This window comes from Manis javanica, chromosome 4, assembly GCF_040802235.1.
Source record: "Manis javanica isolate MJ-LG chromosome 4, MJ_LKY, whole genome shotgun sequence".
Classification (NCBI taxonomy): domain Eukaryota; kingdom Metazoa; phylum Chordata; class Mammalia; order Pholidota; family Manidae; genus Manis; species Manis javanica.
This window is the reverse complement of record NC_133159.1, coordinates 54,251,512-54,275,436: the sequence shown is the minus strand read 5'-3', so window position 1 is coordinate 54,275,436 and position 23,925 is coordinate 54,251,512. Positions and strand designations below refer to the sequence as shown.

The following is a 23,925-nucleotide window of genomic DNA, read 5'->3' as shown; positions in this document are numbered from 1 at the left end:
CCTCCCACAAACCACCTCTACAGGGCATCTTACAGGGACTGCTCTAGATGGGAGCACTCCGAAAAAGAGCACAGAAAAAAACACACAACATATGAAGAATGGAGGAGAAATAAGAAGGGAGAGAAGAAAAGAATCTCCAGACAGTGTATATAACAGCTCAATAAGTGAGCTAAGTTAGGCAGTAAGATACTACAAAGAGGCTAACCTTGAACCTTTGGTAACCACGAATTTAAAGCCTGCAATGGAAATAAGTACATATCTTTCAATAGTCACCCTAAATGTAAATGGACTGAATGCACCAATCAAAAGACACAGAGTAATAGATTGGATAAAAAAAGCAAGACCCATCCATATGCTGCTTACAAGAACTCACCTCAAACCCAAAGACATGCACAGATTAAAAGTCAAGGGATGGAAAAACATATTTCAGGCAAACAACAGCGAGAAGAAAGCAGGGGTTGCAGTACTAGTATCATACAAAATAGAATTCAAAACAAAGAAAGTAACAAGAGATAAAGAAGGACATTACATAATGATAAAGGGCTCAGTCCAACAAGAGGATATAACCATTCTAAATATATATGCACCCAACAGAGGAGCACCAGCATATGTGAAACAAATAACAGAACTAAAGGGGGAAATAGACTGCAATGCATTCATTTTAGGAGACTTCAACATGCCACTCACCCCAAAGGATAGATCCACCAGGCAGAAAATAAGTAAGGACACACAGGCACTGAACAACACACTAGAACAGATGGACCTAATAGACATCTATAGAACTCTACAACCAAAAGCAACAGGATATACATTCTTCTCAAGTGCACATGGAACATTCTCCAGAATAGACCACATACTAGTCCACAAAAAGAGCCTCAGTAAATTCCAAAATATTGAAATTCTACCAATCAACTTTTCAGACCACAAAGGTATAAAACTAGAAATAAATTCTACAAAGAAAAAAAAAAGGCTCACAAACACATGCAGGCTTAACAACATGCTCCTAAATAATCAATGGATCAATGAACAAATTAAGATAGAGATCAAGGAAAATATGGAAACAAATGACAACAACAACAAAAAGCCCCAACTTCTGTGGGACACAGTGAAAGCAGTTTCAAGAGGAAAGTATATAGTGATCCAGGCACACTTAAAGAAGGAAGAACAATCCCAAATGAATAGTCTAACATCACAAATATCGAAACTGGAAAAAGAAGAACAAATGAGGCCTAAAGTCAGCAGAAGGAGGGACATAATAAAGATCAGAGAAGAAATAAACAAAATTGAGAAGAATAAAACAATAGCAAAAATCAATGAAACCAAGAGCTGGTTCTTTGAGAAAATAAACAAAATGATAAGTTTCTAGCCAAACTTATTAAGAGAAAAAGAGAATCAACACAAATCAGCAGAATCAGAAATGAGAACAGAAAAATCATGACAGACTCCACAGAAATACAAAGAATTATTAAAGACTACTATGAAAGCCTATATGCCAACAAGCTGGAAAACCTAGAAGAAATGGACAACTTCCTAGAAAAATACAACCTTCCAAGACTGCCCAAGGAAGAAACACAAAAGTTAAACAAACCAATTACCAGCAAAGAAATTGAAACGGTAATCAAAAAACTATACAAGAACAAAACCCAGGGGCTGGACGGATTTACCTCGGAATTTTATTAGACACACAGAGAAGACATTATACCCATTCTCCTTAAAGTTTTCCAAAAAATTGAAGAGGAGGGAATATGCCAAAACTCTCTATGAAGCCAACATCACCCTAATACCAAAACCAGGCAAAGACCCCACCAAAAAAGAAAATTACAGACCAATATCCCTGATGAATGTAGATGCAAAAATACTCAATAAAATATTAGCAAACCAAATTCAAAAATATATCAAAAGGATCATACACCATGACCAAGTGGGACTCATCCAGGGATGCAAGGATGGTACAACATTCAAAAATCCATCAACATCATCTACCACATCAACAAAAAGAAAGACAAAAACCACATGATCATCTCCATAGATGCTGAAAAAGCATTTGACAAAATTCAACATACATTCATGATAAAAACTCTCAGCAAAATGGGCATAGAGGGAAAGTACCTCAACATAATAAAGGCTATATATGATAAACCCACCGCCAACATTATGCTGAACAGTGAGAAGCTGAAAGCTTTTCCTCTGAGATCGGGAACAAGACAGGGATTCCCACTCTCCCCACTGTTATTTAACATAGTACTGGAGGTCCTAGCCATGGCAATCAGACAAAACAAAGAAATACAAGGAATCCAAATTGGTAAAGAAGACATAAAACTGTCACTATTTACAGATGACATGATATTGTACATAAAAAACCCTAAAGACTCCACTCCAAAACTACTAGAACTGATATTGGAATACAGCAAAGTTGCAGGATACAAAATTAACACACAGAAATCTGTGGCTTTCCTATACACTAGCAATGAATGAATAGAAAGAGGAATCACGAAAACAACTCCATTCACAATTGCATCAAAAAGAATAAAATACCTAGGAATAAACCTAACCAAAGAAGTGAAAGACCTATACCCTGAAAACTACAAGTCACTCTTAAGAGAAATTAAAGGGGACACTAACAAATGGAAACTAATCCCATGCTTATGGCTTGGAAGAATTAATATCGTCAAAATGGCCATCCTGCCCAAAGCAATATACAGATTTGATGCAATCCCTGTCAAATTCCCAGCAACATTCTTCAATGAACTGGAACAAATAGTTCAAAAATTCATATGGAAACACCAAAGACCCCGAATAGCCAAAGCAATCCTGAGAAAGAAGAATAAAGTAGGGGGGATCTCACTCCCCAACTTCAAGCTCTACTACAAAACCATAGTAATCAAGACAATGTGGTACTGGCACAAGAACAGAGCCACAGACCAGTGGAACAGATTAGAGACTGCAGACATTAACCCAAACATATATGGTCAATTAATATTTGATAAAGGAGCCATGGACATACAATGGCGAAATGACAGTCTCTTCAACAGATGGTCCTGGCAAAACTGGACAGCTACATGTAGGAGAATGAAACTGAACCATTGTCTAACCCCATACACAAAAATAAATTCAAAATGGATCAAAGACCTGAATGTAAGTCATGAAACCATAAAACTCTTAGAAAAAAACATAGGCAAAAATCTCTTAGACATAAACATGAGTGACCTCTTCTTGAACATATCTCCCCGGGCAAGGAAAACAACAGCAAAAATGAAGAAGTGGGACTATATTAAGCTGAAAAGCTTTTGTACAGCAATAGACACCATCAATAGAACAAAAAGGAACCCTACAGTATGGGAGAATATATTTGTAAATGACAGATCTGATAAAGGTTTGACGTCCAAAATATATAAAGAGCTCACCCACCTCAACAAACAAAAAACTAACAATCCAATTAAAAAATGGGCAGACGAATTGAACAGACAGTAGTCCAAAAAAGAAATACAGATGGCCACATGAAAAGATGCTCCACATCGCTAATCATCATAGTAATGCAAATTAAAACCACAATGAGGTATCACCTCACACCAGTAAGGATGGCTACCATCCAAAAGACAAACAACAAGTGTTAGTGAGGTTGTGGAGAAAGGGGAACCCTCCTACACTGCTGGTGGGAATGTAAATTAATTCAACCATTGTGGAAAGCAGTATGGAGGTTCCTCAAAATGCTCAAAATAGACTTACCATTTGACCCAGGAATTCCACTCCTAGGAATTTACCCTAAAAACACAGCACTCAAGTTTGAAAAAGACAGATGCACCCCTATGTTTATCGCAGCACTATTTACAATAGCCAAGAATTGGAAGCAACCTAAGTGTCCATCAGTAGATGAATGGATAAAGAAGAGTGGTACATATACACAATGGAATATTACTCAGCCATAAGAAGAAAACAAATCCTACCATTTGCAACATGGATGGAGCTAGAGGATATTATGGTCAGTGAAATAAGCCAAGCGGAGAGAGAAATACCAAATGATTTCACTCATCTGTGGAGTATAAGAACAAAGGAAAAACTGAAGAAACAAAACAGCAGCAGAATCACAGAACCGAACAATGGACTAACAGGTACCAAAGGGAAAGGCACTGGGGAGGATGGGTGGGTAGGGAGGGATAAGGGGGGGAAGAAGAAAGGGGTATTATGATTAGCATGCATAATGGGGGGTGGCAGAAAGGGGAGGATTGTACAACACAGAGAAGACAAATAGTGATTCTACAACATTTTGCTATGCTGATGGACAGTGACTGTAAAGGGGTTTGTGGGGGGTTAGACCTGGTATAGGGGAGAGCCTAGTAAACATAATATTCTTCATGTAATTGTAGATTAATGATAAAAAAAAAAAAGAAAGAAAAGGGAGATTACTCCCTGACAGGATAAAACTAACTGTAAATCAATGATTAATGCATGCTTTAAATATCCTTTATTTTGATCATTTAAAGGGTGTCAGATGATCAGCTATGGAAGTACATTTTTCTGATAATATTCCTTTCTCTTAAAAAAAAGAAAAAGCAGTTCCTGTGTGGTGATCTCCAATAAGTTCTTCACAATGGTATAAAGGGAATATCAAAGTGTGGACAAAGGGTTTTGTTGTGTTTATACAGAGGATCAAAGCCTAATTTCGCTATCCAGAAACAAATTAAGATACGATATGAAGAAGAACTTCCAACATCAACACATTCTCTGGAAGAGTCATTCCAGAAGATGATCATCAAAAAAATTCAACAAAGATCCTGGCGCTGCTGCAGTTGTAGCTGCATTCATCCCACCAGTTCCTGGACTTGCCATCGGAATGAAGAAGGAGATATCTAAGCTGGTCTGTGCATACAGTAAAACAACAAATTTGATTGGATCTATACTGTTGGAACTCAACCAAGAATTAGGAGACGTGCAAGTTGCAACACTCCAAAATCTTGCGACTATAGACTATCTACCATTAAAAGAACATATGGGATGTGAACAGTTCCCAGGAATGTGTTGTTTTAATTTGTCTGATTTTTCTCAAACTATTCAAATTCAGTTAGACAATATCCATCATATCATTGATAAGTTTTCACAAATGCCTAGGGTGCCTAACTGGTTTTTTTGGTTTCACTGGATATGGCTGGTAATTGTAGGTCTGCTTTGGTTATGTAGCTATATTCCTATTATGTTAATGTGTGCATGCAATTTAATCTGTAGTTTAAAACCTATACATGCTTATGTTACACTACAAGAAGATATGTCAAAGAAATAATCTTCCCATGTTTTCTTCCGTCTGCTACTTCTATAGCTTTTCTTCTTCCTTCCTGATTACAACCCTTAAGTAGAATTCGTGCCTCATATTGAAATTACCAAGTATCATAATTCTTCCAAGTGGTAAAGATACCTCAAGACAAATGCTGGGCATAGAAGCCACAGGGCATAAATCTGCAAAGAAGTAAAAAGCTAACCTTTTCGAATAATATTGCTTCTCTCTCACTTACCAACTTTACATTTCCCTGTATCGCCCCGGAAGATGACTGGTTAGCCAGAGACGGGTAAGATTCCTCAAGGGAGGAACCACCTAAGACAGGCACAGTCGCAGGGGGGCCATCAGGTGAGAAATTGGGGATCAACAGAGGTGAGGCTTAGAACCTCACCACCTCTGTTTTGAGAGAAATCTTCTGCATCCGTGGATGTTTTGTTGCCCTTGTCTAGCTTGGATTAATACTTAGTCTATAGGCACACACCTGATTACCTACATTTGCCCTCTTACAGCACTAAACTATGTTTTCTACCTTTATCTTGCATCTACCTACCACTTCAGCTTTTTATTAAAAATAACAACAACAATAATAATAAGGGAGAAATGTGGGATTCACATATAAATCAAGTATGAAAATCAAATGAATATTCATATTTGACCTGATTGTTTATAGTTCATAATGCGTGATCAAAACCAAAAGTTTCTGTGATGACTGCCTTTGCGCTGTTCACCATGTAAGAACTTATTCACTATGTAAGAATTTGTTCACCATGTGAGAACTTGTTTGTTATGCGTCAGAAGATTGGAGACTGTTGAGAATTAGGCTTGGGGTTGATTAATGATTGTGCATTGAGTCCCCTATACAGAATTTTATTGTTGTTAACAACCATTTGATCAATAAATATGAGAGATGCCCTCTCAAAAAAAAAAGATTATCATTTAAATTTGAAGGAGGGATTAAACAATTTTCAGATAAGCAAAAGTTGAGAGAATTTACCCCCAACAAACTGTTTCTACTGTGTACTTTGGAGGGACTGCTAGAGATGGAAGTGTTCCTAAGGCTAAATAACTGTCTGTCACCAGAGGTAATAAAACCACAGTAAAGAAAGTAGAACAATAAATTACTAAACAAACACAAAAATTAAATCAACTACCACCAAAGTCAGTCAAGTGATAGACAAAGAGTGCAGAATATGATACTTGATATATAAAGAATGAAGGAGGAAGAAAAAGGAGAAAAAAAAGAGAACCATTAGATTGTGTTTGTAATAGCATACTAAGTGAGTTAAGTTAGACTTTATGATAGTAAGGATTTACCCTTTAACCTTTGGTAACCATGAATCTAAAGGCTGCAATGGCAATAAGTATGTACCTATCGATAGTCACCCTAAATGTCAATGGTCTGAATGCAACAATCAAAAGATATCTGGGTCAGTGAAGGGATAAAAAAACAAGACCCATCCACATGTTGCCTACAAGAGACTCACTTTAATCCCAAAGACATACAGAGACTAAAAGTAAAGGGATGGAAAAAGATATTTCAGGCAACTAATAGGGGAAAAAAGCAGGTATCAGACAAAATAGACTTCAAAACAAAGAAAGTAACAAGAGATAAAGAAGGACATTACATAGTGATAAAGGGCTGAGTCCTACAAGAAGATATAACGATTATAAATATCTATGCACTCAACACAGGAGCACCTACATATGCAAAACAAATACTAACAGAATTAAAAGGGGAAATAGAATGCAATGCATTCATTCTAGGAGACTTCAACACTCTACTCACTCCAAAGAAAAGATCAACAGGATAGAAAATAAGTAAGGAAACAGAGGCACTGTACAACACATTAGAACAGATGGACCTAACAGACATCTATAGAACTCTACACCCAAAAGCAGCAGGACATACATTCTTCTCAAGCTCACATGGAACATTTTCAAGAATAGATCAAATACTAGACCACATAAAGAGCCTCAGTAAATTCAAAAAGATTGAAATTGTACCAACCAGCTTCTCAGACCACAAAGGTATGAAACTAGAAATAAATTATGCAAAGACAATGAAAAATCCAAGAAAGACATGGAGGTAAATGGATCAATGACCAAATAAAAACAGAGATCAAGCAATATATGGAGACAAATGACAACAATAATTCAACACTGCAAAATCTGTGTGACACAGCAAAGGCTGTACTAAGAGGAAACTACATTGCAATACAGGCCTACCTCAGGAAAGAATAATTCCATATGGAGAGACTAAACTCACAATTAACAAAATTAGAGAAAGAAGAACAAATGAGGCCCAAAGTCAGTAGAAGGAGGGAATAATAAAGATTATAGCAGAAATAAATAAAATCAAGAAGAATAAAACAATAGAAAGAATCAATGAAAGCAGGAGCTGGTTCTTCAAGAAAATAAATAAAACAGATAAACCCCTGGCCAGACTTATCAAGAAAAAAAAGAGAGTCTACACACATAAAGAGAATCAGAAATGAGAAAGGAAAAATCACTACAGACACCATAGAAATACAAAGAATTATTAGAGAATACTAAGAAAAATTAAAATTATATGCTAACAAACTGGGTAACCTAGAAGAAATGGACAACTTTCTTGAAAACTACAACCTTCCAAGGCTGACCCAGAAAGAAACAGAAAATCTGAACAGACCAATTACCAGCAATGAAATTGAAATTTGTAATAAAAAAAAACTACCTAAGAACAAAACTCCTGGACCAGACAGCTTTACTGCTGAATTTTACCAAAGATTTAGTGAGGACCTAGTACCCATCTTCCTTAAAGTTTTCCAAAATGTAGAAGAAGAACTTCCAAATGCATTCTACAAGGCCAGTATCACTCTAATACCAAAACCAGGCAAAGACACCACCAGAAAAGAAAATTACAGACCAATATCCCTGATGAACATAGATGTAAAACCACTCAACAAAATATTAGCAAACCAAATTAAAAAATACATCAAAAAGATCATTCATCATAATCAAGTAGGATTTATTCCAGGGATGCAGGGATGGTACAATATTCAAAAATCATCAACATCATCCACCACATCAACAAAAAAAAGCACAAAAACAACATGATCATCTCCATAGATGCTGAAAAAGATTTCTACAAAATTCAACATCCATTCATGATAAAAACTCTCAACAAAATGGGTATAGAGGGCAAATATCTCAACATAATAAAGGCCATATATGACAAACCCACAGCCAACATCATACTTAACAATGAGAAGCTGAAAGCTTTTCCTTTAAGATTGGGAACAAGGCAAGGATGCCCACTCTCTCCACTTTCATTCAACATAGTTTTGGAGGCCCTTGCCATGGCAATCAGACAATCCAGAGAAATAAATGGTACCCAGATTAGTAAAGAAGAAGTTAAACTGTAACTGTTTGCAGATGACATGATATTGTACATAGAAAACCCTAAAGAATCCACTCCAAAACTACTAGATCTAATATCTGAATTCAGCAAGGTTGCAGGATACATAATTAATACACAGAAATCTGTTGCATTCCTATGCACTAATGATGAACTAGCAGGAAATCAAGAAGACAATTCCATTCACAACTGTATCAAAAAGAATAAAATATCTAGGATTAAACCTAACCAAGGAAGTGAAAGACCTATACTCTGAAAACTACAAGACACTCATGAGAGAAATTAAAGAGGACACTAACAAATGGAAACACATCCCATGCTCATGGATAGGAAGAATTAATATTGTCAAAATGGCCATTCTGCCTAAAACAATCTACAGATTCATTGCAATCCCTATCAAAATACCAACAGCATTCTGCAATGAACTAGAGAAAAGTGTTCTAAAATTCATATGGAACCACAAAAGACCCCGAATAGACAACGCAATCCTGAGAAGGAAGAATAAAGCTGGGGGAATTATGTTCCCCAACTTCAAGCTCTACTACAAATCCACAGTAATCAAGACAATTTGGTACTGGCACAAGAATAGACCCATAGACCAATGGAACAGACTAGAGAGCCCAGATATAAACACAACTACATATGGCCAATTAATATATGATAAAGGAGCCATGGATGGACAGTGGGGAAATGACAGCCTCTTCAACAACTGGTGTTGGCAAAACTGGACAGCTACATGTATGAGAATGAAACTGGATTATTGTCTAACCCCATACACACAAGTAAACTTGAAATGGATCAAAGACCTGAATGTAACTAATTAAGTCATAAAACTCTTAGAAGACAATATAGGCAAAAATCTTCTGAATATAAACATGAACAACTTTTTCCTGAACACATCTCCTTGAGCAAGGGAAACAAAAGCAAAAATGAACACATGGGACTACATCAAACTAAAAAGCTTCTGTACAGCAAAGGATACCATCAGCAGAACAAAATGGCATCCTACAGTATGGGAGAATATATTTGTAAATGACATATCTGACAAGGGTTTAACATCCAAAATATATAAAGAACTCACATGCCTCAACACCCAAAAATCAAATAACTTGATTAAAAAATGGGCAGAATATATGAACAGACACTTCTCCAAAGAAGAAATTCAGATGGCCAACAGACACATGAAAAGATGCTCCACATCACTAATCATCAGGGAAATGCAAATAAAAACCACAATGAGATGTCACCTCACACCAGTAAGGATGGCCAGTATGGAAAAGACTAAGAACAACAAATGCTGGTGAGGATGCAGAGGAAGGGGAACCCTCCTACACTGCTGGTGGGAAAGTAAGCTAGTTCAACCAGTGTGGAAAACAATATGGAGATTCCTCAAAAAACTGAAAATAGAAATACCATTTGAACTGGGAATTCCACTCTTAGGAATTTATCCAAAGAGTATAATTTCTCAGATTCAAAAAGATATATGCACCCCTATGTTTATTGCAGCACTATTTACAATAGCCAAGATATGGAAGCAACCTAAGTGTCCATCAGTAGATGAATGGATAAAGAAGAGGTGGTACATATGCACAATGGAATACTATTCAGCCATAAGAAAGAAAGAAATTCTACCATTTGCAACAACATGGATGGAGCTGGAGGACATTATGCTCAGTGAAATAAGCCAGGTGGAGAAAGACAAGTACCAAATGATTTTCCTCATTTGTGGAGTATAACGGTGAAGCAAAAGTGAAGGACCAAAACAGCAGCACATTCACAGACTCCAAGGAAGGACTAGTGGTTACCAAAGGGGAAGAGTGTGGGAGGGCGGGTGGGGAGGCAGGGAGATGGGGATTGAGGGGTATCATAATTGGTACACATGGTGTGGGGGGGATTATGGGGAAGACAGTGTAGCACAGAGAAGACAAGTAGTGACTCTGTGGCATCTTACTACACTGATGTACAGTGACATTGTTTTTTCATGTGAAACCTTCATAAGAATATATATCAATTATGACTTAATAAGAAAAATTTTTTTATTTGTATACGTATTTCAATGGTAAAATCACCACAGGAAATGTTGAGCCATTAAGACATCAGCAAGAGAGACTTGGATCCCTTAGTTTCTTTGTGGACGACTCATCAGGGGGCCTGAATCCTCCTGAGGGTGAGAGAGAGGCTTCCTGTGTAAACTGGTGAGATAATTGTGGCCCAAATTAGGCACAGAAGCACTCTCAGATCCTCTGGCTCTAACAAGCAGTCTGAGTTTATTAATTTGTGTAGGAATAGAAAGGGTGGCAAGGAGACATTTGGGGATAAATGAGTTTTTTATGACACTGGAGTTTTTCCAAGGCATTTGTTCACTGAATCCTATATTAGCTTTTTATATGTGAGATCCTAAAATAAACAGGACATTTTCCTACGCTTATTTTTTTTTCCCTTTTGCTTTCAAGCTTATTGGTGCAAGTGGATGGAATTTCTTCAACGTGGTTCTCTTCCTATCTCTTTCACACAGTGGACAATAACAAATGCCTATTTAAAAGTTGGTGGTGATAGCAGCTAAACAAGTCTGTAAATTTTTCTGTTAGGATGTAGGCTATCACACTGTGTCTTCTGACTAGCATTCCAGTACAATGTAACATGGTTCATTAGAATGTGATTATCACATGATGATAAATGAATATTTTCTTTTTTCAGTATGGAATGGTCACACTGTGGGATATTATAAAATTACTCTTTTATAAACTCAGGTGCACTTTGACTCTTTCAAATTAGCACATTCCATACCCAGTGATGCTTTTCAAACAATGAAAAATATTTTCTGCTTTACCAACCAAGGCTGACAATAATGTGAATGTTTGTATATATTCAGAGATTTAGTAAGATAATGAAACAGTAGCATCTATTATGTGACTTATAATGCATGAAGTATTGTGCTAAGCACATTAATGCATTATTTTAGGAAGTAAGTAGATAGCTAATAGACTAGATAGACATACGTATTTAACTTAAATTAGCATTTGAATATATTTAAACATGGCTGTCTTCTCCATTTTGCAAATGAAGGAATTGAGGTACAAGACAGTTAATTGATTGATCTAAAATTTCCATAGCAAATCAAGAGAAAATACTGAAGCCCAACTTAGCTTTCTTGACTCCAGACAATGTAACATAGAACAGAATAATAGTAAAAAAATAAAATTCAACATTAAAATTATATAATGATAGAATCCCATTTGTAATATATGACATTATATATGATTCCATACTAATGGTACAAGTGTTATATTTTAGAAAATGAAATAATATCCTTTCTTGGGAAGGAAATTTGAATGCTACAAACTTTCATCCTCTTAGAAGCTGTTTTAAGCAGCTAAAGCCAACAATTTATCATCAGGAAAAGCCAAAATCTATTAAAGATGCCTCTAATACTTCGCTATAACTATTTCAATAGTTAACTTTTAAAAATGGGGCCATAAACCTATTTGTAACTTGTCAGTATGTTAGTGCCTAATTAGGAATTAAACTCTTAAATCATGGTATAAGAATATGCTGATGGAATGGAAATAATTCCATACTTTAAAAATATATACAATTCTCTTTTTTATCTCAAAACTACTGCTCTGCATCTAGATGTGGTCTCTTCAAATAAAGATATATGCTTTTATATATGAAGAGAGAGATACAGAGACAGAGTAAATGTGAAAAAACATTAACAATTAATACATCCAGGTAGAGGGAGTTCACTGTACTATTTCTTCAATTTTCTGAAATTAAATCTCACTACCATTGACCTCTTCTTGACCAACAGGTACTTCCACCCTCCTCATTTATCCTGCTGTCATTCCTGGACATCCTAGATGCATAGAATTTTAATGTTAGAAATTATGTGGAAATTCCTTTGACTTTTTCAAGCACAGCTACAGAGCAGGTTTTTCTCTCTACTTATTTGTTTCTTATGCTGGTGGTGTTCCAGTACTCGAAGACCTTGGAATCTGTGTGAGATGCCTCCAAAGTTTTCCAAACCTATAGTCACCCATTTTGCTTTGTTTGGACCTGGGACCAGGAAAACGGTCATTACCATCCTATTTTTCAAAGAACCCACAAAATGGTGCCTAGAACACTGATGTTCCAGAAAGCACAGTTTGCAAGCAGTTTACCTTGAAGGCATACTCTCCCCACCCCTTTATTCCCAACCTGTGTACTTTGCGGCAAGCCTGAGCTGTGAGGGAAGCAGGAAGACGGGGACAAGCCGGGTCTGCCAGGGGAGCGCATGGTGTGACACATGGTGTAACTGGTGTTCTTTTCCATGGAAGGTACGGAGGAGCAGCAATTCCTACTCTCCCTCAGAGAGAGCCTGTCTAAACTCTAGCAAGAAGCAATCTGAAAAGGTCAACAAATTCCTTTTTTTAAGCTTAAAGTACACACTGGGATTCAAACATATCTGTGTCAGACAAATTACTAGGAGTGACAGAGGTGTCAACCTATCAGTTTAGAAAAATTGAAACAGAACCAAGTGAAAATGTTCATTCTTGGTGATGTCTTCTCTAGAGTACAAGGGTTATGAAATCACAATTTCTTTACTCTGCAAATCAGGGGACTCATACTTCCAAGTTCCCCAGGGAAGGCCTATAAAAAGCTCAGCCTGCTATAGCTCCCTCTAGTGTTAATATTGTAAATGTTGGATCACTGGAAATACATAGGTAATTAGACATTCTAATATGGAATATGCCAACGTTTTAAAGGCCAAGTAACAAATAGAGTCCTCTGTACAATACTTCCGCTCAGCCAGTTAGTGAGAGAGACATGAGCGTTCCAGAGCTAAGCACCAATCGTGCTGTTTGATGTGTGAAGAATGACCAAAGGCACAACTGCACAGTGGTGCAGATACGTACTTTACAGCACCACAGGCTCAGTAGTTTGATCTGAGCACAGGGTCTTAGTAAAATAGTCTACCATGTTAAACAGCCTCTGGTGAGATTCTATAATTAAACCTGTCTCTCAATATCACTGAACGTAACATAGGAAGCATGTTAGAGTAACACTACTGGCAGAAAAGGAACACAACTATTTAGAGATGGAAGGAGTAAGGATGCTTGTAGGATAAGTATTAACTAAGCTTCCTTTTCTCCTCCTTCATATGAGGCTAAAAGATAAGTGGTCTAAGAATAAAGAGCAGGAATAGGAACCATATTCATTCTTTCTTTTATTTTCTTCAGCAAATATTGTTAAGTGTCAGCCTTTCTTTTAGGTACCTGGGATATAGTAAATAAGACAAAGATCCCCGCTCTCATGCAATTTAGAAGGAAAAAACAACATACCAAACAAGCATGCCTTGTCAGGTGATGTGTTTCCAGGTAATGATAAGGCCAAGAAGAAAAATAAAGCAGAGTAAGAGACTAGAGTGTAAAAGGGTGTTTTTTTCAGATAGAAGAGTCAGCAAAGCTCTACTCAAATATCAAGTGATATTTGAAGAGAAGCCTGAGCGGCAGTAAGGGAGTAAACCACCTCAACACCAGGGTACTAATCTTCCAGGCAGAAGAAACAGCAAGTGCAAATGCCCAAAATGGAAACACGCTAGGCTTGCTGAAGAATAGGAGATGAGGTCACAGGGAGCCTGGGGCCAGATAATGTAAGGCTTTATAAATCACAGTAAGCATTTTAGATTCTTTTCTGAGAATCATTTAAAAGCCTCAGATATAATGTTCTGGGATGTCTTGACAGTGATGTTAGAAAAAGGGACTCTATAAACATTCACAGAGAAAAACTGAGAGACAACAAAGCAGGGAGGAATGGGAAAGGGAAGCAAATGCATTTCACAAAAGGAGCTTAGGTTTTAGCAGTTGGGCCGCAAGCTTGCTTGCTGGGCCACCTTCCAGCATGTGTCCTGGGGTTGTCATCATTACTTTACAGAGTCCTTTACACAGTATTTTAAAAATACAATATATTGAAAACTTATGGACACTAAAAGGCCAGGAAGACACCATGTATAGATTTTCATTACTAGGCAAATGCTTGCTGTGATTAAAGCAGTAGACTCAGGCTATGAGGCATGCAGTTCATACTGCGGACTAAGGTAATCTCTGTAAAGAACCCAGAACCTGTAGCAAGTTAGGACTGAGCTCTAGGATTTTCCCAAGAACCACCCATCATCCTAAGCATCTTTGTTACATGGTACATCAGCTAGTACTCTGCATAGCATCAATTTATGTGATAAATAAAAAGGATACCAAATGTACATACTTTTCCCCCAGTTTCCATAAACACTAATTTGTTAAGTCATCAAGAATGTCATAAGCAAAGTTTTCAGTGTTATGGGATATAAACAATAATTAGAAGTCATTATCTCCAAATGTACATTCTCTCTTTCCCTTTGCTTCTAATCTCTTTGCCCACCAATCTATTCTCCACACTGTCTGCAAAGTATCCTTCCAAAGTAAAAGCTACATATGGCAATCCCCTTATCACAACCCTGCAGTGGTTCCCTGCTGATGACAGGATAAAGCCCCAAGTCTTGTTTATGATACTGGAACCCCTATAGTATGGTTCCAATCTACAGGGACAGTCTTCCTTCCTATCTTTGCCACCTTGTGCTTTAGGCTGTAACTCCAATAAACCCTTTACCTCCATGCTTTGAGTCAAATCCCAGCTCAGCCACTTACTTGTGTACACAAAGTTTCTTGTGTAACAAATTATTTATCCTCCCTGTGCCTCATTCATTTTCATATAAAATGGAAATAATACTATGTAACTCATGGGCTCTCTATGGGACTAAATATTTAAATATATTTAGAACAATGTCAGACACATTGTTAAGTGCTGCACAAATGTGAACTCTTAATACTGTTTGTTGTTAATGGAATTACCTGGTTATTATTTCCTTGACCAAAATAAAAGTCTTACCCTATCATTCTTCTTCTGGAAAACTCTTAATCCTTTTTGAAGATGTTACACAAATATCATCTCTTGTTTATTCCTTCCCTAACACACTGACTCACTTTCTACTGGTATTTATTTCTTCTCTGCTCTCATGACAAGTTGAGCATTTTTTCAATAGCATTACTTACACTCCACTGATTATTCATTAATGCAAAAATTTGTTTTCCAGGTGATATATGAGTTCTTTGAAGGCCAGGCCTCTGTCCTTCTCAATTGTATCTCTTAAACCCAGAGCAGGGGTCTCAAAAAAGGTTTTGTTCGCTCAAATGTTCAGTCAGTAAATATGTAAAGACAGATATTTCCCAAAGAATCTTCACTATTGCTAGGAAATAATTCAAGGAAATTCAACAATAATACACAGGCACAGATTTAGCAGATTTGGCTAACAAATTGGGACTAAATTGTATAACATAATAAATGCACCTAAAATTCAGAGGAAGGATAAGCATATACTGTATTCATGGTTTTCTTTCTACTTTTCTACAGTTATTCTAGCTTTGTCTTGTCAGTTATAAGTTCTTTTAGAGAACAAACTATGTCTTTTAATACTTTTACATTCAAATATGAGGCATAAAAGTACATATTTTATGAACTTTTGTTAAAGTGAAGAAAGATTTCCAAGCTATAGGTAGAACTACATGGGGAAAAGGAAGGAAAGCACAAGTTCTTTTTCTAATATTAACTCTAATTCAAAGTGTTGTTCCTGGTGTAAGCACCTTCCCATGTGCCAGCACCGACAGACAAATGGAGGGTGGTGCTCACCAGTACATTTGTTCTTCAGGAGGAGAGTGTAGGGAAGAGGTGTGCAGTGGGCTTAGGATGCATTCAACACCATCGTCAGTAGCTTTCTTCAGAGAGCATCATGCTGCTGAAGGTGGACACCTGATGACTAAGGTTGGAATACCAGCAAAGGAGAGAAGGTCGAAAAATCTGGACACTGTGTGGCAAGTGCCAGTCAGGAAAAAGCAAACCACATAACTTAGGAAGACGTAAGACATTATGTCTCAGAAATTGTCACCCCTGATTTGGAGTTAGGGACAAATAATACACTGACCTGAGGATTCTGGCATTGGTTTCCCTAACCCTCTATTCAGCAGTGCTGAACATTCCCCTGACACTTTGAAATGTGTGACATGCTTTTTATCTATATGTTCCCATATCATCTAACGATATGTGGAGTGTCCACTTCTGGGTTTCAGGACTCAAAGAAGAATTTGGAAATTTGTGACAGTGGTTTAGAGTCAAATAATGATTTGTGGAGTAGAAATACTTGGAAGAAGCGAAACCAATTTTCATTTCTTTCACAACATGTAATATTTAAAAGAACATGAATTTAGAATATTCTTATATTTCAAATGAAAGTTACATGAGATAATATATGCTCTTCTAGTAGAGAATTTAAAATATACTAGACATTAGAATCTATGTGGGTTGAATCAGATTTTTTTCCTTTCTTGCTTATAGCAATGCTCAATTCTATATGAGTGATTAAAAAAAGAAAAGCCTGGGACCAGTTAATAATGATCTTCATATTCATGGAGGTTCTTACAAGTCTTTCCTTAACACCCATTAAGGACTAAAAAACAGATTTTAAATATTATACATTATATATAGGTTGATCATGAGAAAGAATTTTCCAATATCTGGACTATGAAGTAGTAAAATTATATACAAAATGAGGTTATAAAGCTGTTTTCTCCAGTCTTAAAAACAGGGCAGATTTCCATATGTGAGAGATGGAGTAATTGTGGTCTACCCAAGAATAAAAGGAAGCAATGAGATAATCACCCAACTCCTTTCAGATTTAGGATTATGTAAATATTCTGATTAGTGACAATACATTGAATAGCTACTTTTTCCAGATATTTTAAAACTAATCCCAGAATCAGTATTTCACAAGTGTTTCTTAAATCTGCCACTAGCCCACACTTCATAACTTGGGTTTACAAAACCAGAACTACATGTTTATCTGACCAAAATATAAAATCTACAAATAACCAAAGATAAAAAAAAATTGTTCAGTGTGTTTAGACATAAACTTTAACTTCTGCATTGTAGCTACATCATGAAAATGACTTTAATTTCAACACTGGAGTCAAAACTTTCCAGTCTTCTTAAAAGAAGCCTACTGTCTAACATAAAGTAATAACATATTTTTAGAGACTTTGAAGTGCATATCTTGGAATTTCTAACTTAAATGCATGGTTTGGAAAATATCAATTGGATCATGAAAGGATGGTTACATTTCATCATGACAAAGAGGCAAAAAATAAAGTACTTATGCACTGATTTCTTCATGTAGCTATGATATATAATGCTAAAAAAAGCATGTGATTTTAAAATTAGTGAAAGTCGGTCAAATACATAAGATATGTGTACATTTTCCAAAAACAAACTTTCAGTGACTATTCCATGAAAATAAATTTGAAAAATTTTAAACAATCAGATAAAACAGGAGAAAATAAACACAAATATAGACTTGATCAGGAGCTAAGAACAAACTGTGATAAAGCTCTATTAAGAAATTTAAGAGAGTGTGTAAGTGAGGAGGGAAAAAAGTGAACATGAATCATGGTCATAACTAAAGTTATTTTGTAAGTTTGATGATTAATGAATTACTTAAGCCTATACCAGAATCGTGTGTTTCACTTTCTGTCAATTTGTGGGAAATTCTGCTTTCACTCAGCCAGAAGATCACTTTAATAGCATTAAGTTGCTTCAGATATTATTCAATTGTTCTTTTTGTAACTTGCTGCAAGAACATTTGTATAATGTATGAGTGAAACTGGCTCTTTAATCATTTTAAAATTTGGGTTCTTTCGAAAAGAAAAAATCTGGTATTTATAGCTCCATGTTCCTAACACATGAAACGTCTATTCTTAGTAAGAGAAAGGCCACATTATTATATTCAGGAATGCTACAATAAGGAAAATATTACCAAGATTTTATGAAAATTTACCATTATCTGAAAATTAGCCTATTAAAATTAAATGTCCTTCTGGTCAAAATAGTAGTTTTTATTATTAACCCAAGTAGTAAAATATATGAGTCAATTCATTGTGTTTTCCACCTTTGTTCCTTTTATGAAAATGAACTAACAATACACCTGTGTACCACTTCCTGTTTAGTCATACTACTTAGGTAAATCCTATGAAAATACACACAAATTGAGGTGGGATAAACCATGAGAGAGAGGACTTCTTCAAATGAGCACATGCTTACATATTACGTCCTCTGTATATAAATGTTACCACTGGTAGATTTGAAAAACTAATCACCTGTATACTACAACTATGGGATTATAATTAAATAAATAATATTTAATCCTTCAAAAAGATGACTAAAAAATATTCTCCAATAAAGCAGTTTAATGAACAACAGCCCATTGTCAGAAAGCAAAATTAACCATGTTATTTCTAGCTAGGTAAAGTATGTGTTGGCTAAACAGTGGTGTCCATCAAAGACAAACTACATATTTCAAGAGGTAACTTGAATTTCCCAGACACTGTGTAATAGATTAGGCACACAAACATTTCAGAACAAGTAGGGAAGAGAATTCAAGTAAATATTAATTTTTGAAAATCAGATATCCTGCATTTATGTTGGTTGGCAATCTACATGCAGTCACTAAGTCACTGTGTTAAAAGAGTGATATTAATTGAAGAGATATTCTCTTTACTGCTATATCCCTATTAAGTAAAAACCATAGGTACAGATACTCAGTTTTACAGGTTATCTTAATCTGAAAGAAAATATATCCTTCAAAGAAATCTGAAATGACCTAGCTTTTACAAGTTTATTTATTTTCAATTGTGCTTTTTCTTACATTTCATTATGTTGGTTTAAGGAAGCTACTCCTGTGTCTATAACATATGCATTGATGGTAGTAGGCTCAGTGAAATTTTTGGAGCCTTTTGAATTTATTTACTTGGCATTCCCCCAGTAAACTGGGAATTTACTTATTATAATCTATAAATTTTTAGTCACATTTTTAAAATAAAAGGATCTTAAAGATAATAGCAATTGGAATCATAAATAAAATCAGTTAACAATCTAATTTCAGAATTGGGAACTTAGTTTTCCCTTTCCTTAAGTAGTATAAAGATAAAGTCTATAAGTCAAAAACCCACCAGTTTATACACCACAGATATGGCAATACAATAAATTAAGTTTGACTTTACACATTGCCTTAAGAAATAAATTAGTGCCAAGGTTAAAAAACTTATTCTTGTACCAAAAATATACTATTAAAAATATCATCAACCACTACAAAACACACAGAAAAGTCATCTATCACCTAACAGAGATTAAACAAAAAACTGAATTTTTAAACTCCTTCAATACTCAGTTTACCTCAACTTAGCCTGGATTTGTATAAGCAGTAATTTTAAAGACTCTCTACAGTTAGAGGCATCTTTTATCTGGGAACAGCGAGGAGCACGATGCTAACGTATTGCACAGTGCACTACGTATTCTGCAGCTGACCTGCTCGCCATTCACTTCACACTTTTGGTATGTTTTATGAACAAAATTCAGATGTTTTCTTTTCTACATTTCTAAATCACTGCTGCTAATGAAAAGCACGCAAAAACTTCCAAGTCCTGTCTTACCATGTATGAGCCACAGTGAAGCGACGACGCTGCCGAATGCTTTTATTCACCAGCAACTTTCTGAAGAAGCATGGGGAGTTCCTTGGCGAACTGCGTGGAGAAATTTTAGGAGATGTAGGTCTGTTCCCCGGCAGTCTCGGAAGCTCAAGCTCTAAGTGCATTTGCTCCTTGAAAGTCTTTATGCAAACCTCAGATTCAGAAGCAGTAAGTTCTCTGGAAGAATCTTTTGCTGTCATGTCTTATATGGAGTGCTAGCTTTCACCACCCAAAACAAAAACCTCAAACATAGCAGATGCACAGCTGTAGGTTAGGAGACTGATAAGTCTACAAACTGTTTCCAGTTTAATTTAGGAAGCCGTGGCTCCAGTGTATGAGCTGCTTAGAGCAAGAGCAGCATACTCGAAGAATGGCAAGTAAGGCTGTCACAAGGAGCTATATCAGCCTGGCTTTGCCTCTGAAAATGCGCCAAAGTGCTTCCTATGTCAGTAGCCTCCTTGTGGATGAGGTTTGTCTGCAAGCTACACACTGACACTCACTGAATTCATTCAGCTGAATATATCAACTCATGAAATATTCATAAGGTTTTCTGATAAATCCTTTACATGTATTTTTTTAATCCTATAAAACAAGCACCATTCACTAAAGAATAGTAAGCAAAACCCAGTTAACTAGTCACTTGTTTTGTTTGCACAAAGAGCAGAAGTAAAGCAGTCCGGCATGTGTGATGTTTAAAGTCTCCATTCAGAATTATGTTGTTCTGTAATGCACACAACAGTAACTCCACCCACCAAGTGCTTATTGGCCCAGGATTATTTAAACAACTGCACTGTGTTTCCCTCTCAACAACATCCTCCATCGCTCAGATTTTCACAAGATTTATAAAGCTACTGTCCTCATCAGTGAAAACATTAAATCAGGGACTCTCAAAAAGCCTAGTTTAAAAGAGCCCCCCAAATTCCATTTCTGAATGACAGAGCTGACTTGCTGGAGTTGTTTTTCTCCCTTCTCCAGAAGATCCTAAACAGCATCAATATAAAAAATGTCAGCTAACAGGAAAACCTTGGATTTGGTTCATTCCCCTGAGGAATTTAAAGCTTCATCTTTATTCCAATGAACATTACCCTCATTCTTCTGTTTAAGCTCATTGTTCATGGGCTGTCCACAGAAGTGACTCTCTGTTAAATGCAAAGTCACTTCCAAAAGTCAAAGCTCCCCAGAACAAAAATAGAGGTAACAACTGGGAAAAATGAATGTTCCCACTTCAAGCACAGAGTCCAAAGTCAAGCATCATGCATGTGTCTGTGTGTGTGCAAGCAGCTATATAGGACAGCGTATGTCTTTGCATGGGCACATTTACTTGCAAGCTTGTGTGTGCTTGGGTGTGTGTGCACTCTATGCACAAGGGCATGTGAGTGAGACATACGAGCAGAGGAGTCTACAAAATGTCTTCAGATCCAAGGCAGATCATTGTAAACTGAAATTTCATTTAGAAATATATTGGAATGCAGCTTCTCTACTATAAAAGGCACATGGAAGTAAAAAGAATATTATAATGCTTGAGGTGTACAATTTTGCAAAAAGTCTAATGGCTGTGACTGCCACCAGGACCAGCCTGATCTCATACAAATCTGACAAAGCAGACCTAGGGCTAGTCAGCAAGAGTGACAGTTAAGTAATGATTCACAGTAAGACTTCAGTTAAAAGAGAGAAAAATTTACTTTTTCCTCTAAGGTGTGAAGACTACCGTTTTTATAAAATCATTTATATATGTCATTTACTCTCATTCAATACCTAAAGGGCTGAATCAGAGCAGACTATGACCTGTGTATAGGAAAAATTCAACCCCACACTAGCCCATGGGGAAAGTGGTTTAAACATAATAGGAAGGATTTAAACTCCTAGTTTATAGGTACTGCTTTGGAAAACATCAATACTGCAATAATATACTAAAAATATATCATGAAAAAAAGCCAAGTCATAGAATTTTAGAGCTGGAGAGAATCCCAGTAATAGCCTTGTTCAGCTTCTCATTTCAAAGACAAGGAAACAAATCTAGAGAACTTCAATGACTTGTCCAAAGTCATATTTGTAGTTGACGTTAGAGCTAAAGCTAAAACCCAGGTTTTCCTGTCCTGATTGGGTGCTTTTTCATTATATGACACAGAAAGGTCAACAGAGTCATTTTGTCCAGGTGGGCTGTAGCTCATGTTCTTTATATATTTGAAGATATTTTAACTGCCCTATTTGAGAATGGATTACTGGTAATATCATGGTTGAAAATGTTGATGCTATCTATCATTTACTGCATTATGAAAACTAAGCAAGAACTTCCCTCCAACAATAATAGGACTTAAAGCTGGAACATAAGATTATGTGATCCTGCCAATATTCAAAGTGACTTATTTGCAAAAATATAAGCAATTCAAGGTCACAAAGGTCTTTCTCATATTTACTTTTTAAGGCTGACAAAATACAGCAAGCATTTTAGAGATTTTGTTTCCCTCCCCAAATTGTGGCAATTTCACAGTCCAGATTTAGCTGTATGTAAACTGGGTTTCAGATAAGGAAATGTTGAGATAAACTTATCTAAAGCAGCATTGTAGTACAATTATAATTATTTTCCAATTCTTACTATCAATTTATGTGACATAATGTAACAATTCACATTATTCTTTTTACTTTGCCTACTATGACAGACAACATCTCAAAGAAACGTTGAGAATCATCCTAGGAAATAAAATTCTCAAAAATATGTAGTCTGCTAACTCTACCTACTCCAACCTTTAGGAATATCAAAGACAGTTAACTGAAACACAACTTAAAAGACTATTTTTAAAGTCTGAATTAGTTGCCTCTGAGAAAGGAAATGCATTTTCACAGGTAAATGTATTACAGTTTGTCATGGATTTTACAGGTAAATGCATGAAAGAGTCAAAATACCAAAGGAAAACTAAGAAATGTGTTAAATATTGAAACCAAGATAAATCTAGAAGGTGGGAATCTAAGAGGTGGTATCTAAGGAAAAGTAAATGAAAGCACAGTGAAAGCAGATAGCACTCTGCTGTATTTCAGCAAGGAATATACTGCTTTTAGAGTGATAGCCAGAACAGGAGAAAGAGCCAGAAGAAAGCAAATACAGTTTATGTGACCTTCTGAGTACCTAGGAAGGAGCTAAAGAAACAAACTGAAAACCGTCCTATACACATGTAATGCTTAGCAGTGCCACCTCGAAGGGAGAAATGATTAATTCTGAATCAATTTATTAGTGTGCAGATGTCCTTGGGAATTATTTGAGGATTTCAATTATAACTATGTCTCAATTTTAAATAATGAAATTCCTGATATGCACATCCTGTCAAAGCAATGAAAATCAAGAATTTATCATAATAAAATCTTATCAAAGGATCTGAATAGGGTTATATGGTCAATAACAATCAATAATATGTTATTTATAAATGCAGACAAATTGAAAACATTGATTTCTCATCAAATTGAAATGAAAAGCAAATTAATTACAACCAAATAAAATGATAAACTTACAGTTCAAGTATTATAAGTATTATAACATTGTTAAAATAGTTTTTAAAGGTTATAGGTTTGCAATGAAATTATTTTAATGAAAATAATTATATTCTTTGTATGTTCAATACCTTTCAGGCTTTATAAGTTAGCCTGGGATAAATTTCCTTGAAACAAAGTGAACAATTTTT

The 23,925-nt window shown here is 35.9% G+C and overlaps 1 protein-coding gene across 2 annotated transcripts in view; it reads right to left on the bottom strand.

Moving 5' to 3' along the window:
• Nucleotides 1-23,925, bottom strand: part of PDE4B (phosphodiesterase 4B) — a 549,746-nt gene that overhangs the window by 328,849 nt on the left and 196,972 nt on the right. The window contains exon 1 of one of the 2 annotated variants that reach the window (XM_037024341.2): nucleotides 20,216-20,625. The exons of the other annotated variant lie outside the window; for it this stretch is intronic. Within the exon in view, the coding sequence (XP_036880236.2) occupies nucleotides 20,216-20,451 (236 nt within the window). The 5' untranslated portion in view covers nucleotides 20,452-20,625. Of the gene's footprint in view, nucleotides 1-20,215; nucleotides 20,626-23,925 lie in introns of those variants that run through there. 2 annotated transcript variants of the gene reach the window in all.